The sequence below is a fragment of the Mustelus asterias genome, chromosome 7 (assembly GCF_964213995.1).
Source record: "Mustelus asterias chromosome 7, sMusAst1.hap1.1, whole genome shotgun sequence".
Taxonomy (NCBI): domain Eukaryota; kingdom Metazoa; phylum Chordata; class Chondrichthyes; order Carcharhiniformes; family Triakidae; genus Mustelus; species Mustelus asterias.
The window spans coordinates 79,725,122-79,743,048 of record NC_135807.1 but is presented as its reverse complement, the minus strand read 5'-3'; the positions used below and the strand labels follow the sequence as shown (position 1 = coordinate 79,743,048).

Sequence of the window (17,927 nt, the reverse complement as noted above, 5' to 3'; positions counted from 1 at the left end):
AATTGCAGTTATGAGGAGAGATTGGATAGGCTTGGATTGTTTTCCTTAGAACAGAGAAGGCTAAAGGGTGACCTAAATGAGGTGTGCAGAATTGAGGAGTCGAGATAGGGCTCCGAAGAAGAATCATACAGACGTGAAAGATTAAACCTGTTTCTCTCTTCACGGATGCTGTCAGAGCTGCTGAGTTTTTTTCTGTTTTTATTATAGACAGGAGTATGTGCTTCCCCAGATGGTGGCCATCTGAATTCACTGCTACATTTGGTGGTTGAGGCTGAAATGCTGAAATCATTTAAAAGTTATCTGGACCTGCATCTGAAGTGTTGTAATCTGCAAGGCTATGGTCCAGGTGCTGGAAAATGGGATTAAAATGAGTGGTTAGTTTGTTTTTTTTGGCTAGCACAGACACAATGGGCCAAATGGCCTCTTCCTGAACTGTAACCTTTCTATAGTTCTATGGAAGATTGCAAGCCTTGTAAAGCAATGTGCTTTCTCTCTCCACTTCTCTTTAGCAATAGAGAAACATTCTGCTCTCTTGAGATACAAAACAATGACCTCTCTTGGGCTTTGTCTCGTCACTGGACTCAGGTGAGGTCCCAGAGGATTGGAGGATAGCCAATGTGGTCCCGTTATTTAAGAAGAGTAGGAAGGATAACCCGGGTAATTATAGGCCGGTGAGCTTGACGTCCGTGGTGGGGAAGTTGTTGGAGAAGATTCTTAAAGATAGGATGTATGCGCATTTAGAAAGGAATAAACTCATTAACGATAGTCAACATGGTTTTGTGAGAGGGAGGTCATGCCTCACTAACCTGGTGGTGTTTTTTGAAGAAGTGACCAAAATGGTTGACGAAGGAAGGGCCGTGGATGTTGTCTATATGGACTTTAGTAAAGCATTTGACAAAGTCCCTCATGGTAGGCTAGTGAAAAAGGTTGGATCCCATGGGATAAAGGGGGAGGTGGCTAGATGGGTGGAGAACTGGCTTGGTCATAGAAGACAGAGGGTGGTAGTGGAAGGGTCTTTTTCCGGCTGGAGGCCTGTGACTAGTGGTGTACCGCAGGGCTCTGTATTGGGACCTCTGCTGTTTGTGATTTATATAAATGATCTGGAAGAAGGAGTAACTGGGGTGATCAGTAAGTTTGCGGACGACACAAAACTGGCAGGACTTGCAGATAGTGAGGAACATTGTCAGAGGCTACAGAAGGATATAGATAGGCTGGAAATTTGGGCAAGGAAATGGCAGATGGAGTTCAATCCTGATAAATGCGAAGTGATGCATTTTGGTGAGAATAATGTAGGGAGGAGCTACACGATAAATGGAAGAACCATAAAGGGTGTAGAGACGCAGAGGGACCTGGGTGTGCAAGTCCACAGATCTTTGAAGGTGACTCACGTCACAGGTGGAGAAGGTGGTGAAGAAGGCATATGGCATGCTTGCCTTTATAGGACGGGGCATAGAGTATAAAAGTTGGGGTCTGATGTTGCAGATGTATAGAACGTTGGTTCGGCCGCATTTGGAATACTGCGTCCAGTTCTGGTCGCCACACTACCAGAAGGACGTGGAGGCTTTGGAGAGAGTACAGAGGAGGTTTACCAGGATGTTGCCTGGTATGGAGGGGCTTGGTTATGAGGAGAGATTGGGGAAACTGGGGTTGTTCTCCTTGGAAAGATGGAGGATGAGGGGAGACTTAATAGAGGTGTATAAAATTATGAAAGGTATAGATAGGGTGAACGGTGGGAAGCTTTTCCCCGGGTCGGTGGTGACGTTCACGAGGGGTCATAGGTTCAAGGTGAAGGGGGGGAGGTTTAACACAGATATCAGAAGGACATATTTCACACAGAGGGTCGTGGGGGCCTGGAATGTGTTGCCGGGCAAGGTGGTGGAGGCGGACACACTGGGAACGTTTAAGACTTATCTAGACAGCTATATGAACGGAGTGGGAATGGATGGATACAAAAGAGTGGTCTAGTTCGGACCAGGGAGCGGCGCGGGCTAATTGTTCCTGGTTTCTCGTTTCAAGGCTTCATTCTATGATCATCTTGCTGGTGCCAGTACAGAGTGAGACTGCGGATAGTTGGGAACCTGTCTCGGGGGCAGGGAATTCATATGGTGTTCGTGGAAGTGGAAATGACTAGGGTTGGGAAGCATTTTCCGATCAGGGCCATTGTGATCTCCTGGACTCGTTTCGATCGCCTCAGGGGGTCGGAGAGGAATTTCCCAGATTTTTTTTTCCCCATATTGGCCCTGGGGTTTTTCACTCTGGGTTTTCGCCTCTCCCTGGAGATCACATGGTCTGGAATGGGGGGGTGGGGGTGAGTTAATAGGTTGTAATGAACAAAGCATCGTAGCTGTGAGGGACAGCTCGGTGGATAGGATATTGGTATGTAGATAGGCTGGAAAATTGGGCGGGGATCCTGGATTCAATCCTGGACCGGGGAGCAGCGCGGGCTTGGAGGGCCGAAGGGCCTGTTCCTGTGCTGTATTATTCTTTGTTCTTTGTACAGTGGACAGCAAATTATGACATTTTTCAGTTATTGTCTAGGAGACAAACACAAAGTAGTTCACCTTCACAGCCACTGACAATGCTGTCTCACCCTGCTCTGAGGTTGCAGTTGTGGCTGCAGTCAGTGGCAGAATTTAATGAGGGCATCCTTTGTGAAACAGAGACATCTGAAACACTGTACCTTGCTGTGATTCAGCTATCAGAATTGCTCCATGAACATCCTGGGCAAATTTTTAAAAATGTTTTTATTGGGATGTGGGCATCACTGACAAGGTCAGCAGTCATGGCCCATTCCTAATTGTCCTTGAACTGAGTGGCTTGGTAGACCATTTCATAGGGCAATTAAGAGTCAACTACATTGACGTGGAGTCACAGGTAGGCCAAATTTCCTTCCCTGAAGAATGTTAGTGTACCAGATGGTTTTTATGATCATTGATAGCTTTCAATTAATTAATTGAATTTAAAGTTGCCATGGTAGGATTTGAACATTAGCCTGGGCCTCCGGATTATTACTCCAGTGACATTACCACTATGCCATCATCACCTCTTGCTCTAACCTCTAAGAGGAGTATGGCCTCTTACTCAGAACCCTTCTCTCTCTCCTCTCTCATTCAGCAGCTTGGCCTGCTAAGTATCGCCTCTGCTCATTCTCCCTGTCATTTTGTAGTCTAAATGAAAAATCCACCACACTCATATGTGGGAGCAAGTGGTCTCTGCAGATTCCTTGAAATCAGGATGAGGCCATTCAGCACGTAATACCACAGTAACTTTAAACAACTATGGAGACCAGCAAATACCGCTAAAATTGGAACAATGCTGGTTGAAATCAATTAGCAACTAACCTGAAAGTTGTGGATAATCCTTTAATGAAGCTATGGTGGCAGTCCTTCCTGCTCCTGAACACATTTTCAGCTGGAATACTGAGCTCCAAAATTACGGTGCTGGTGTCAAGTCAGGATTACCTGCTGATTAATGAAACAATCTGCCTACTCTGCATACTTTCAGCAGCTACTCTGAGAGTTGTTATGCCCTAACCAAAATGCAGCTGAAGTTAGATATGCATACATGATGCACTGTCATAAATAGGCACCATGAAGCTGAATGTTATGACATTAGATTTTATGTTTCTGTTCCTCTTTGTGAAATGTATTTATCATGTCAGACACCAATGTAGATGTGTGATATTGGCTTTGGTAGATAGTAGAGTTGAATCCCAGGTTGGGAAAAGATTGTTTTTGTTATCAAGAGTTTCTTAAATATTCTTGCAGATTATAAGCTCGCATTTTGTTTGTTTCTAAGCTTATTTTTCTTCATAATGCTTGAGTGGCAAAGAATATGGTAACTATCTGATACTTGGTTACATAGTCAACATCACCATAGATGAATAGTCAGAATATTTCTGAGCTCAATAATAAAGTATTTATTTATGCTTTGTTTTAATGCAAACAATATTAATTTCTTTAAAAGTTCGTGAAATATGTTTAAGTAATTTATGTACGTGGCCTGGATTTTTGCAGTCAGTGAACTGAATTCATCACTCAATCTGAAGAAAGTGATCACCAACATTCAGTGGTTGCTGTGGTGAGAACTTCATCTTTCCCAGCTCCAGTTTGATTCTGGTGCCAAGTCAAGGGGACTGTCAGACATCCAGCAACAGTGATGAAATTAAGCCAGGTAAGGAGCAATCAGATTGGAGTATTCTGCTAGACAGCAAATCTTGAAATAAAGTAGGATTAAGGCATTTCTAAAATATTAGAAACAAACTTTTAAAGAACTTTAAAAATGTGAACTTTTAATCATAGTGGAAAAACCTGACATTCCACAAATATAAAATTAGTTTTCATGCAAACTCCAAAGGTTGCCATCAGTTTCAGAGAAGCGGTTACTGTGAATGTTGACAGTTTTATCATCACTGGAAAATCTGGACCATTCGGAGCCCAACGGACAGTTAGTGAAATGACAGGATTTTATAATATACATTCATGATTTTCTGTTAAATTTTGTGTTGATGACAAATAGTGTAGTGTAGACAAATGGTAGTTTATGAAAACAATCTGAATCAATTGTTACTTAAGCTGCGTTTTTTTCTAATTAATGCTGTTTTTGTAAAACCGCTCTCATTATCCTGGGTAGAAAAAATAAATCTAGTTTCAAAGTTTTTCTCTCACTCATCCATAAAATTAAAAGGAAAGTTACCCATTGATTCTTTTTTTTAAATTAAACTTTTACCAACTGTTGATTGACATACAGAGTATTGCTGAATTGGCAGCTAACTATTACAATGTTGATTTTAGAAATAGCCACAAAAAACAAGTGTATAAATAAATTCATTCACATACTTACATCATATCTACATACAGTTCAGTCTTTTTATGAAGACAATTTACAATATTTTAAAATAAAAAATATCTATGGAACCATTAATGGATCATACCATATAGTGGGAAATTTAACATACCACTTTCACAAAAAGCACCAAAATGAAATTCTCTCAAATTACTTTGGATTCAATGAATAATAAAGTGTCTTAAAACATTTTAATACATTGTTTTCTATTCCATGAAAAAGCTTCTTTTGGCAAGGATTCCTCTTGCTGGTATTTCCCACTGTACAGTACTTAAAAGGATACATGCAACATATTAATAATTGTTCTTGATGCCTATCCATCATTTGGCTGCCTTGACAAGTTTAGCAAATAAACCATCCCTTTGTTGCAGACTTTGTGGGTCTCCATCTTCTACAATCTTCCCTTGTTCCATAACTAGAACCCTCTCACAATCCATAATAGTACTTATACGATGAGCAATAATAAGTACTGTACTGTTCGTGAATGCTGTGTGGATAACCTAAAGAAACCAAAATTATATGAAAGGTTAGCTCTGTTTCAAGTCCCAGGGTTTCCTATTGTTAGCAATGTAACATAGGCAATGTAATCATTTACTTCTACATTAATAATAAAAGAACTATGAAACTTGTGATTGCTAAACAAACCCCAATTATTTACTGTGACAGCAAACCTTGTGGCAAAATGTTAGGCTTTATTAATGCAACGGTGTATAATGGCAGTTGAGTGCAGTGACACTGGGACCACATGCTTGTATCCAAATGAGCTGATTTTACAGAATAATGCAATTCCTGCCCAGTGAAGCAGTTGAGGCTACCTCGTTGAATGTTTTTAAGGCAAAGATAGATAGATCTTGAACAATAAAGGAATTAAGGATTATGATGAGCGCGCGGGTAAGTGAAGTTGAGCCCATGAAAAGATCAGCCATGACCTTATTGAATGGCGGAGCAAGCTTAAGGGGCCAAGTGGTCTACTCCTGCTCCTAGTTCTTATGGTTACATTAACAAATTGGCCTTTAAAGACTAAACAAAGGTGTCAGACATGAACAATGGGGTCTGCTATTAGTAAGAAAAGGTTACATTGATTAAAATGTTATACTTTTTGCCAGTCCTTTCCAGATAGGTGCCTAACTTGAGCAATGCTCAGACTCTTTGAGCACGATCTCACAACCTTGTCCTGCCTGCCCTTCGGTGAGGCAAGGTGGTTAAGATTGGGCGGGAGGCGAAAAATCAAGTTCGCGCCTGTTTTTGTTTTGCTTCCCCGATTGCATCAGCACTGTTCTGCCGGCAAAATTGGCTTATGAAGTGGATTTTGCACGTCATTAATGAGTCCAGGACACTATCATCCTCATTCACCTTTATCACCTTGCCAGCCGAGGTTCTCCCCGACGACAAGCACATATGGTCCCACCAATGAGGACTAGACATGATGACCTCACTGGGGAGGGGATTGGAGGCCATTGAAGCCTCCAGGTGGTCGTGGGCAGGGCCAGGGAGTGCCAATGGGGCAGAGTCAACCTGGCACTGCTTGCCTGGCACTGTGGCACTGCCTGTATGGTACCGTGGCAGTGCTCATTTGACACCATAACTGTGCCAGAGCAGTGCCAAAGAAGTGGAGACTGAGTGGGGGGCGGAGCTATGAGGGGGGAGGCAATGGGAATTCTGCCGATATGGCGATTGGGGTGGGAGAGAAGGGTGAAACTGCCTTGGTGGAGGGAGGGTAACTCTGCCGGGGAAGTGATCAGCAGGAAGGGGGCAGGGAAAACTGCGAGGGGGGTGTGCAATTGGCAATGGTGTGGGAGGGAGGAAACCTTGCTGGGAGGCGCGATCAGCGGGGGCAGGAGGGTCCCCCGATGTCCCTTTCGGGGGGGGGGGGTTCTCTGACGTCTGTGAGGGGTAAAATGGGGAGGGGAGGGAGAGTCCCCTGATGGCCGTGGGGGGGCGGGGGGGGAAGAGGAGGGAGGGTCCCCCAATATCCATGGGGGGAGGGGCAGGGGCTAGAACTACCAATGTCCGTGGGTGGGACATGGGGGGCTCCAAATGTCCTTGGGGTTGGGGAGGGGGGGGGGGGTGAATATGCTTGTTGGTGGGAGTGTGTGCAATGTTGCATGTCCTTTTGTGGGCCAGATCAGATTCACTCCAAAGACATGTCAGGTTTGACGGGTTCATTTTATTAAAAATACTCTTCTGGGACATCATGTTAAGGAAGCATATCAGGTACAATGGGAGATTGGGGCTCCTGTGCAATGGGAGCAGCTGGCTTCCCTGGCGACTGCAGGCTACATCCTCACTCACGGCATGAATCGCATCCTGGCACTTTCTTTGTACTAAGTGCCATAAGACTGCACTTTCAAAGAACTAATCCCATTTTCTTGCTGGTTCAGCACTTAAAATGTTTTTGTAAAATTCCTCCCTTTACTTTTAATACAGGCTTTTGAGCCAAGTTTAAAAATAACAAATGGTTACTGAGTCTTTATCACATTTTTTGCACAGGTTTTCCGCACCAACTATGTAGCCATATGCATTACAGAATTCATTCTACACAGGTCCTGCACTCTTGGGTAAATGATGAACAGAAACAAAAGTAACAATATATGCTGGTGACATAAAAATTACTGCAATTCTTCTTTTGCATTAAACTATATCTGCAATGTGCAGCAATTCTCAACAATACCCCCACACAATGAACTGGAAGTCTATTCGTTAATAATCACAACTTTGCAAGAAAATATACCCAAAATAAAATCCAGATATATATATAATTTAGCCTTATAAATTTGATCAATAAAACTCCAAACCATATTATGTGTATTCAGCAAAAAAAGTCTTACAGTTTGGAAAGCAGCATCAGTTTCCATGTCAACAGATGCTGTGGCTTCATCCATAATAGTAATTTTTGATTTCTTGATAAGAGCTCTAGCGATGCAGAAAAGTTGTTTCTGGCCCAGGCTGAAGTTTTCACTCCCTTCTGTCATAAGGGTGTTCAGACCCTCTGGGAGCTCACTGACCTAATAAAATAAAGCATTTCATGAAGCTAGAAGTTGAAAACTCAAGTATTTTGAATTAAAATAACCATTAGTCACTTTAAAATGCCTATTACCGTAACAATATTTAGTTTCTGATCAATTTGTGTGTAGAAATTTTATTTACTATTTTTAAACTGTGTTCAAAAGTCTTCAAACATTACTTAAATGCAAGGTATCAGAACACAATGGATTATATATTTTTATTCAGGATATAACAGTGAACGATACAAGTGAAGCAGTCTTACCGTCCATAATGTAACCTTTTGCTGTATATGTCACAACCACACAATGGACAATCAGAAATTGCACTGCTTTTGTCATAAAGACCTATTTTACCGGTTACTTGCGATGCAGTGAACATAATAAAGGCCAAATGTGTCCCTTATGATTAATAATATGGCACCAATATCCTGTTCACATAGATACGATTGTTACTATGCTACACTTCCTCATTAAGCAGACCATACATTTCACTTTCAGTGTCCTTGTCTATTGTCTATTAAGTATTACGAGGGAAATGTTTTTTGTGTATTTGAAAGGCAATTTAATTAATTACCTATACTTAATGCAAGGTTATTTACTGAAATTCTATTTCTGCTTTACAATTGACAAACCTGTGTTCAATGTACAAAGCTGTGGCTCATTTACCCCTATAAAGTGAGCTTACAATTCTTCCTAGTTTGCCAGGAGGAAACTAGCAAGTGGAGGCAGTTCCACACAAGAAAAATTAACCTGGATTGTTCTTACACAACATGAGCAGAATCTAGAAATGTGATATGACATTCGTCCAGGAACACAGTGAAGCCTTCCATTTTTGTAGACAATGAGGCCATTGGGAATCAGGCTACCAAAAAGGTTTTTTTTTTAGTTCAGAACACATTTCTTTGACAGCTCAGGGAGAGTCGAGTGCAAGGCTGTTTTTGTTTGTAGGCAGCAAGTGGCACTCCCTTCAACTCTTGATTTTAACAGCGGTGATGATTTTAAAATCAAAGAAGAACCTACCAGCTTAAACAAGGGGATTGCATTTTAAAAGACAGGCTATGCATTGCTTTGAGGTCTGCTATCAACTGTACTGCAGGGCTTAATACTACCTCAGCTATTCTTTGAGTCAGGTTCAGCGTCAGGGAAATGTTTTGTCTCAAGTTCTTTGCAAGTCTGGAGGTTGAAGACATGGACAGAATTTAATGCCTTCCACCAATGCAAGCTTGGGTGTAAACTCCATTGCTTTCCCCCCTCTGCCCCGTTTAAGTCCAGGATTGGAAGGTTCGTGGATGGCCTTCTCACCCCAATTGTCAACTCAGGCTCTCAAGTGGACAATTAATGCCTGCTTATGGGCCTCATCCAACTGTTGCTGGTATTCAACCAGCCGCTGCCCAGGGAACTCTTGTGTGGGATGCCCAAAAGCAAACCCTGTTAACTTTGCTTGGGGGATCCCAGGGTGGTGTGGGGGTAACACTCATTCAAAGGTACTCAGTGCCTGATCAAGAAATCGGCATCAGTTGGAGGAAGGCTGAGTGCCACCCCTTTACCCTTGCTACTGACACTCCTTCCTTCTCCCTGCCCTCATTCACGAGTGGGCTTGTTCTCTAGATGATGCTAGGCCTCCGTGGGTGCATAACTGGCCGCTCCCCTCATGGAGATGTCTGCAATGCACGGATGCTGGCCTCTGATTGGCTGGCAGCTCCCAGGGGGTGGGATTTCTGCACCCAGGGTTCTTGACCTCGAGGAAGGCCTGCCGCTGGACATTAAATGCCAGTGGTTCTTCATTCAGTAGGTCTTCCTCAAAGAAGGCAACCTTACTGGTTCTCCAGCAGGCAGGTGAGATTCCTGTCTCATGTATTAAATATCACCACATAAAATGGATGTGTGGTGCATCGGTGAGGCAGTGGTTTGGTGATCGGTTAGTTGTTGCAATAGCTGCTCTTTTGGGCCTTCTTTTTCACAGTCGTTAAAGTGGAAATGCTGGTGGTTGCAAAATGGTTGCTCTCAGTGCAACTCCACATCACAACTGGAAGGAAGAGTTGCTATCAATTGACGGATCTTTATTTAAAGACGCCCCAGACAGTGGTTGGAATAGCTTAATTGCAGATCTATCACTTAAGACTAGAACAAGCATAAAAAGGGATGAACAATGTAGGAAGGCTACCCCCACTCATCCCTGGGGTGGAATCTTCCTCTCTGAAGGTCAGTGTGGAGGGTGCAGAAGTGAACGTTTTTTCCAACTGGACAGCGAGACAGCTAAGCACGGATGATCTCGTGCTGTTCAGCTCATTACTTATGTATGTGCGAGAAGCCCGGCGAATCTTGTGACATGGGTAAGGAGGCCATTATTATCTCATGGGGTCAGAGGTCAAGGCACCATATTTAAAGGACATCCAGACAGCCATTCACTCACTGCAGGCCAGGAGCTCCAGATTGTACTTCAACTGCAACGTCCAAGAGAAGAAACAAACCTTCAGCCCTGTGATTCAGTGAAGAGGATCAATGATCTGCTGCACTCCACTAGGGTAAATGCATTGTCTACTCACTACAAACTAACACTCACTTAATGGCATCCAGCAGTCTGAGGATTAGAATGTTTCGGGATATCACATACTACCAGGAGACGGGACATCAGTACTGAATGTGTGCTAACCACTGTAAGCTCTCAACCTCCTATCAGTTGTGGGACAAAACATTTCATAATCACCTTCTGGAGAGGGTTCAGTAGCAGACATAGGCATACATGCTTCTGAACTGCTCATGCACCTATTGGGATCACAATCAATCCTTCTGTTTTTCTGCCTACAACCGAAGGGAACTGGTCTAGACCAGGGTGGGTACAGCAGAGATTCGAGTCTTCACCCCTTTTGAGGAACAGGTTTCTACGTTAGCCTGAGGAGGAACGTTACTGTGCAGCAGACAAAATTGGACTTCCCAGGAACTCAGTAAAGATGCATCCAGTCTGCAATTCACATGCATGCACAGACTGGAAGATCTCTCTAAATTATGAATTTGCTCAGGTCAATCACAAAATCTCTCTTTTCGCTAATCCAAGAACCAGCAGAAAATAGGGAAGGACTACAAGTTGGACCAGCCACAGTCCCAGCCCCAAGCTGACCTCTGAGAAGGATGCCTCAGAATCCTCAGAGGATGCACCATCATAGTAGTCAGCTGCAACCTCCACCAGTGCAGATACATTATCCCCAATGGGTCTAAATTCTAGATTAGGGTCACAATCTGGTGACCACATCACTGACATGGGGCAATACTGGGAGAGACAGTGACGGCCAAGGTCTCTGACATTCAAGCGTCCAAAGATGTGGTTAGGTTGATTGGCCATGCCAAAATTGCCCCTTAGTGTCCTGAGATGCGTAGGTTAGAGGGGTTAGTGGGTAAATATGTAGGGATATGGGGTAGGGCCTGGGTGGGATTGTGGTCGGTGCAGACTCGATGGGCCAAATGGCCTCTTTCTGCACGGTAGGGTTTCTATGATTCTATGAGAACTACTTGAGACCAGGCTCCTGCTCAGCCCGAATTAAATTACGAGCCTCTGGACTTGGTTCTAAAAGATCAATTGCAGATGTAGTGAGAGGCAGTGGAACATCAGGCAGAGTTACTACAGGCCATCGGTATACTGGACCAAAGGCTGAAGGAGTCTACCTACATCAATCTGCCTCCGATAATGAATTACAGAGACCCAATGCCAGCTCTAGATCTTGATGTATTCTCGAAGGAATGTGACACATTAGTCATGAAGCAATGTTCGTTTATTGGGCATTTGAAACTCGAGAGCAGAAATCAGCTGAGCCTGGTTTTCCATGGAGTGGGATAATAATTTTTTTTCAATTCATATTTACGGGATGTGCGCATTGCTGGGTGGGACGGCATTTATTGCCCATTCCTAACTGCCCTCCATTTCAGAGGGCATTTGAGAATCAACCACATTGCTGTGGATCTGGAGTCACATGTAGGCCAGACCAGGCAAGGTTGGCAGATTTCCTTCCCTAAAGGAGATTAGTGAACCAGATGGGTTTCTACAACAATCAACATTGGTTTCATGGTCATCATTCGACTTGTAATTCCAGATATTTTATTGAATCCAAATTAATAGGATGCCCCTTCACCCAGCCCTAAAGATTTGTTGACTCCTCCCACCTGCTGAGACCTCTCCCGTATTGTTGTTTTGCAAGTTTTTAGTAATTGCTTAACAACTTTTACAATTGGAAGATGGTGTCGGCAAGATTCGCGAGTGCTTCCAGCACATATCAACCCCCCCGTCATCACCAAGTTCCTCCCATGCTCCTCCAGACTCACTGCCTTCTAATTTCTCTCCCTCATCACCATTCAGCCATGCCCCATTATCCTTAACCCAATTATTCTTTTTATCGATATTCCTATTCTCCCCTGTTCCTTTCACCATTGATGTGCCCATGCCCCTCCTGGTTCTGAACTTTCCTGTTCTCCTCTGCGAGACCACATCTAGAATAAGACCATAAGACATAGGAGCAGAATTAGGCCACTCAGTCCATCAAGTCTGCACCGCCATTCAATCATGGCTGATATTTTCTCATCCCCATTCTCCTGCCTTTTCCCCCGTTATCCCTGATCCCCTGATTAATCAAGAACCTATCTATCTCTGCCTTAAAGACACTCAATGACCTGGCCTCCACAGCCTTCTGCAGCAAAGAGTTCCATAGATTCACCACTCTCTGGCTGAAGAAATTCCTTCTTATCTCTGTTTTAAAGGATTGTCCCTTTAGCCTGAGGTTGTGCCCTCTGGTTCTAGTTTTTCCTACTAGTGGAAACATCCTCGCCACATCCACTCTATCCAGGCCTCGCGGTTTCCTGTAAGTTTCAATATGATCCCCCCCTCATCCTTTTAAACTCCAACGAGAGCAGACCCAGAATCCTCAACTGTTCCTCATACGACAAGCTCTTCATTCCAGGGATTATTCTTGTGAACCTCCTCTGGACCCTTTCCAAAGCCAGCACATCCTTCCTTAGATATGGGGCCCAAAACTGCTCACAGTACTCTAAATGGGGTCTGACCAGAGCCTTATACAGTCTCAGAAGTACATCCCTGCTCTTGTATTCTAGCCCTCTCGACATGAATGCTAACATTGCATTTGCCTTATTAACTGCCGACTGAACCTGCACGTTAACCTTAAGACTGGCAATACTGCAAATGGTTTTGGCCTCTTTGTTTGAAAAAATATATAACTGTGTTAGAAGCAGTTCAGAGACTGTTTCTCTTTCCAGAGATGTGACAGACTGACTGAGTATTTCAGTATTTTCTGTTTTTATTTCAGATTTCCAGCATTTGCAGTATTTTGTTTTTCTGTTGACAGAGTGAATTCCATTTCAACTGACAAATACTGCTGGATGTTTCGATTATCACATGTATGCAATCTATGACTTTCTGTACCTGTGAGAATCCAGCCACTACAGCAAATGCAAACAAGGGAATCGAAGGATATGGCTATAAGGCAGAAAGGTGGAGTTGAGGCAGAAGATCAGCCATGATCTCACTGAATGATGGAGAAGGCTTGAGGGGACATATGGCTGATTTCTGTTCCTTTTTCTTGTGCTCTCATATAAAAATTAATTTTATACAACTTTATAGTTGTATAAAAAGTGTCACCTGTGACAAATTGGTAGCACTCTCCCCACCTGTCCAGATGGTGTGGGTTTGAGTCATTCCAAATCAAGGCTGACACTCCAGTGCCATACTGAGGGAACATTGCACTTTTGGAGGTGCCATCTTTCAAATGAGATGTTAAACCAAGATCATATCTGTCCTCTCGAGTAAATGTAAAAAATCCCATTGTACTAGTTCAAAGAGCTGAAGGGAGTTATTCCTGTGCCCTGGTCAATATTTTATCTCTCAATCCACAACCCAAAAACACATGATCTGGTCATTATCACATTGCCGTGCACAAATCGGCTTTTTCTACATTACAAGAGTGACTACACTTTTAAAGTGGCTGGAAACTGAGACGCCCTGTCGTTGTGAATGAAGCATTATCATTACAAGCCTTTCTTTTTAAAAGATTGATTTTTTGAAATCCTGGAGGTGACAGGATGCTCAATGATTTGCTAACAGATTTGGTTTCTTCTATTCACATTTTTGTGGTTACGAAGTGTAACAGTTAGCTAGAAGCTGTGTGAAATCTATAATGAAATACAACTTGTATAAATCACAATTTGTCATTTCAGCAGCTCATTAGAAAAGTGCTGCCTATTGCTCGAGGGTCCTGCTTGGTCTGTACATGCAGCCCTCACTCGGTAACAGATGTGCTGAAAGTAAAAACTACATTCTTTATACATTTGTGTATGTAGCAAATGCAAAGTCTGCTATTACCAATTGAGTGGAACTTCCTCCAGGGCTTGTCAAGGAGAAAGTTTATCTTCTTAGTTACAAAAGGAGTTTGGTAGTTTAAAAGAAATATTTTGGATTCCATGTTAAAGAGCATTATAAAGAGGTTTAGGATGATTTATGTATTTTTTTTCCCCATTAGAGATTTAAGTTTGAATACAGTCTAAAAATGGTTGACAAAGGTTGTTTCCTTACAGATGTTAAGTTAAAATAAAATCAGGCAACTGTAATCTAGCCATGAATATAAAAGATTCCAAAGCCCTGCATTATCACTAATTTTGAATTTATTCAAATATACCCCAAACTGAGTATGCGCAAAATCCAGAAATACCAAGTACTACATTTTTGAGATGCTAAATGCAACTATATTATTGCGATCACTATATTTTCTCATATCAAATTTCACAAGAGCATCAAAACTAGTTCAAAATCTAGATTTGCAAATAAAATATATTTGACATTGCAGTATTTACAACTACTTGTATGATTGACTGAAGACGGCATGGTGGCACAGTAGTTAGCACTGCTGCCTCACAGTGCCAGGAACCCGAGTTCCATTACGGCCTCGGGTAACTGCTTGCGTGGAATTTGCACGTTCTCCCCATGTCTGCGTGGGTTTCCTTCGGGTGCTCCGGTTTCCTCCGACGGTCCAAAGATATGCGGGTTAGGTTGATTGGCCATGCTCAATTGCCCCTTAGTGTCAGGGTAAATACATGGGGTTACGGGGATAGGGACTGGGTGGGATTGTTGTCAGTGAAGGCTCGATGGGCCAAATGGCCTCTTTTTGCACTGTAGGGTTTCTATGATTCTACGACTGGACATTAATTCTCATGCAGAGAACGCTGGAAAATAATATGAAAATTATACATTCACTGGAAGTCTGAAAATGTTATATATTGTTATGGTGCTGGACACCCATATTTGGGGACTAAGGTAAAATGGTTGATAGTAGTAGTAAAATTCTACAAATGCAGTCAAACATTTCATATTTTGTAGATCAGCAGAGAGATTTAAGATTTCAGATATACACATTCTTAAAAACAAGAAGTGGTTCTTAAGACCTGAACTGTCAAGAGTTTAACATTAGTGACATTAATTGTGAAAGCAAAGGCATAATTTAATTGCAAACAACGGAAGTCTGAAACTAAAAATGTCAGGCGAGCTTTCTGGTTATCTTTGGCCCACCATGTCAAACCAGAGGCTGACTGCTGGCTGGTGAGGAATATCCACCCCTCTGTCACTCAATCATATAAGGACAGTACTCCTACAATGAGAGCCATGAAGCAACCAGGAATAGTGTGGAGCAAACCATTGGTATCCTGAAACAACAGCTCTGCTGTCTAGACTGCTCAGAGTGAGCCCTCCAGTACTTGCTTAAGTGTGTCCTCAAGTGTGGTGATCTGCTGCATCCTCCACAATCTTGCAATCATGAAGGCACAACCTTGGCACCAGACATGAAAATTCCACCTCAGGAAGATGAAGAATAAGAGGAGGAAGAAAGGAAGCATCCTATACCCCTTTGTTCTTTTTTACGCAGAGAGTGGTGGGTGCCTGGAGCGTGCTGCTGGAGGAACTGGTGGAAGCAAGCACATTAGCAACATTTAAGAGGCATCTGGATGGGTACATGAATAGGGAGGGAATAGAGGGATACGGACTGAGTAAGAACAGAAGGTTTTATTTTAGTTTAGTTAGGGCATCATGATTGGCACGGGCTTGGAGAGCTGAAGGGCCTGTTCCTGTGCTATACTTTTCTTTGTTGTTCTGGATAAGATGTTCATATACAGTCTCCAAATTGCCTGAGGTGCCACCCCAAATCACAGTTGTTACATAATCCTCCACCTTTCAAACCATCTTCTGCATGCAGATGACAACATTTGGAAGTAATGCACATGTGGACACTCCATCTGGTTCACTAATGAAATCTGGTTTCCTACATTGATTGACTTTTAAATGTCCTCAGCAAGCCACTCAAGGGCAATTAGGGTTGAGCAATAAATGCTGGCCCAGCCGGCAATGCCCAGATCCAATGAATAAAAGATGTACTATCTACAGGATTCATTATGGCAACTTGCCAAGAGTTCTTCAACAGCATCTGAAGACTGCAACTGCCACCACCAGGACAATGACATCAGGAACACCAAACATAGAAACACTCCAAGGCACCACCCCTGACTCAAAAATTCACCATCATTGTGTCAAAATCTTGGAACTCCCCACCCAGTATGCTATGCAAATCCCTTCACCACATGGCTTGCATTGATTCAAGAAGGCAGTTCAGCACCACTGCTAATAAGAGCTACATTGGTTAGTGCTGCCCATATCCTGTGAATTGAACTAAGAAAAAATAGGCCCATGATGTGTTAGGCAAGGGAATAAATACTTTTATTGGCCTGCGAGTCAGCAGCCAGGGGATATCATGTAAGATCATCACTGGCTCTCTGAATTTCCCCTAAGCCGAGGTGGTGGTTGATACATTCCTGACAGAAAAAGTGGTGGCAGCTTTTAAAGGCAATGGATAAATAACAAGATTTAAAAGAGTATGGGTAGATCAAGGAAATTGAACCATGTAGAGTGCTTTTTCATAGGGCTGGCACAAGTGGGTTGAAGTCCAACAGGTTTATTTGGTAGCAAAAGCCACACAAGCTTTCGAAGCTCTAAGCCCCTTCTTCAGGTGAGCCACTCACCTGAAGAAGGGGCTTAGAGCTTCGAAAGCTTGTGTGGCTTTTGCTACCAAATAAACCTGTTGGACTTTAACCTGGTGTTGTTAAACTTCTTACTGTGTTTACCCCAGTCCAACGCCGGCATCTCCACATCATGACACGTGGGTTGAACAGCATCATTCTGTGATTTAAAGTTCAATTAATGTATGATTCTGCATTCTCAGGAATATTTGAACTCGGGTACGTTTTATGGACAAGGTTAATCAGTGGCCACATGAAATATTTTATGATAACAGTATCCATCCTTGCATTTACTTTTACTAGAAAGGCTAAGGTCCAAATTTAAGTATCAATAAAATACATTTATTGTACAAACAACAGCAGTTTATTTCTATCAATTCATAAAATGAACAGGGTCCAATTAATCTCAACTTTCCAAAATATTTAAACATGTTGGATAAAATATTTATGCAGAGCTTAGATAAAATCAGCAGAGAGAGAAGTTACAAAATTATTTGCATTACAGCAGCAGACAAGCCAATCACTTACCACAGGTTTCAGTTGTGCAACTTCTAAAGTTTCCCACAATTCCTCATCACTGTGCACCAAGTCTGGATCCAGATTAAATCTAGACGTAAATTAGTACACAGATGCATTTCAGCAAGCTGAACAAAATTAAAGAATAAATTGTAATTTTAATGACTGTTTTCCTGTGTGCCTTGTTATACTTCTGCAACTGAATGCATGAGTTACCTGATAGTGCCACTGAACAGAATAGGATCCTGGGGAATTATTGATATTGATTTCCTCAAATGGTCCAATGAGACTGAGGAGATATCTAATCCATCAATTTTTATATAACCTGAAATGATAATGACTGTCAGAATTAACAGCTCAGTGGATAAACGGAAATGTAACATTTTGTGTAAGGGTATCAAAAGAAGTAACCCACTACAAGAGAACTGCATAAATACAAAATATAATTTGTTCATTTGAACATGTGAATAAGAAGTCGGTCTTGAAACTGCATGTAATCTTGTA

At 42.5% G+C, this 17,927-nt stretch overlaps 1 protein-coding gene across 4 annotated transcripts in view; it reads right to left on the bottom strand.

Annotated features, from left to right (window-relative positions):
* Positions 1-4,270: 4,270 nt before the first annotated feature.
* LOC144495804 (ATP-binding cassette sub-family C member 8-like) overlaps positions 4,271-17,927 on the bottom strand; it is a 201,691-nt gene continuing 188,034 nt past the window's right edge. For all 4 annotated transcript variants that reach the window (XM_078216299.1, XM_078216298.1, XM_078216300.1 and 1 more), the window contains exons 28-31: positions 17,640-17,748; positions 17,436-17,514; positions 7,674-7,850; positions 4,271-5,345 (exon numbers count right to left, since the gene is read on the bottom strand). In XM_078216299.1, the coding sequence (XP_078072425.1) occupies positions 5,166-5,345; positions 7,674-7,850; positions 17,436-17,514; positions 17,640-17,748 (545 nt within the window). In that variant the 3' untranslated portion in view covers positions 4,271-5,165. The remainder of the gene's footprint in view (positions 5,346-7,673; positions 7,851-17,435; positions 17,515-17,639; positions 17,749-17,927) is intronic.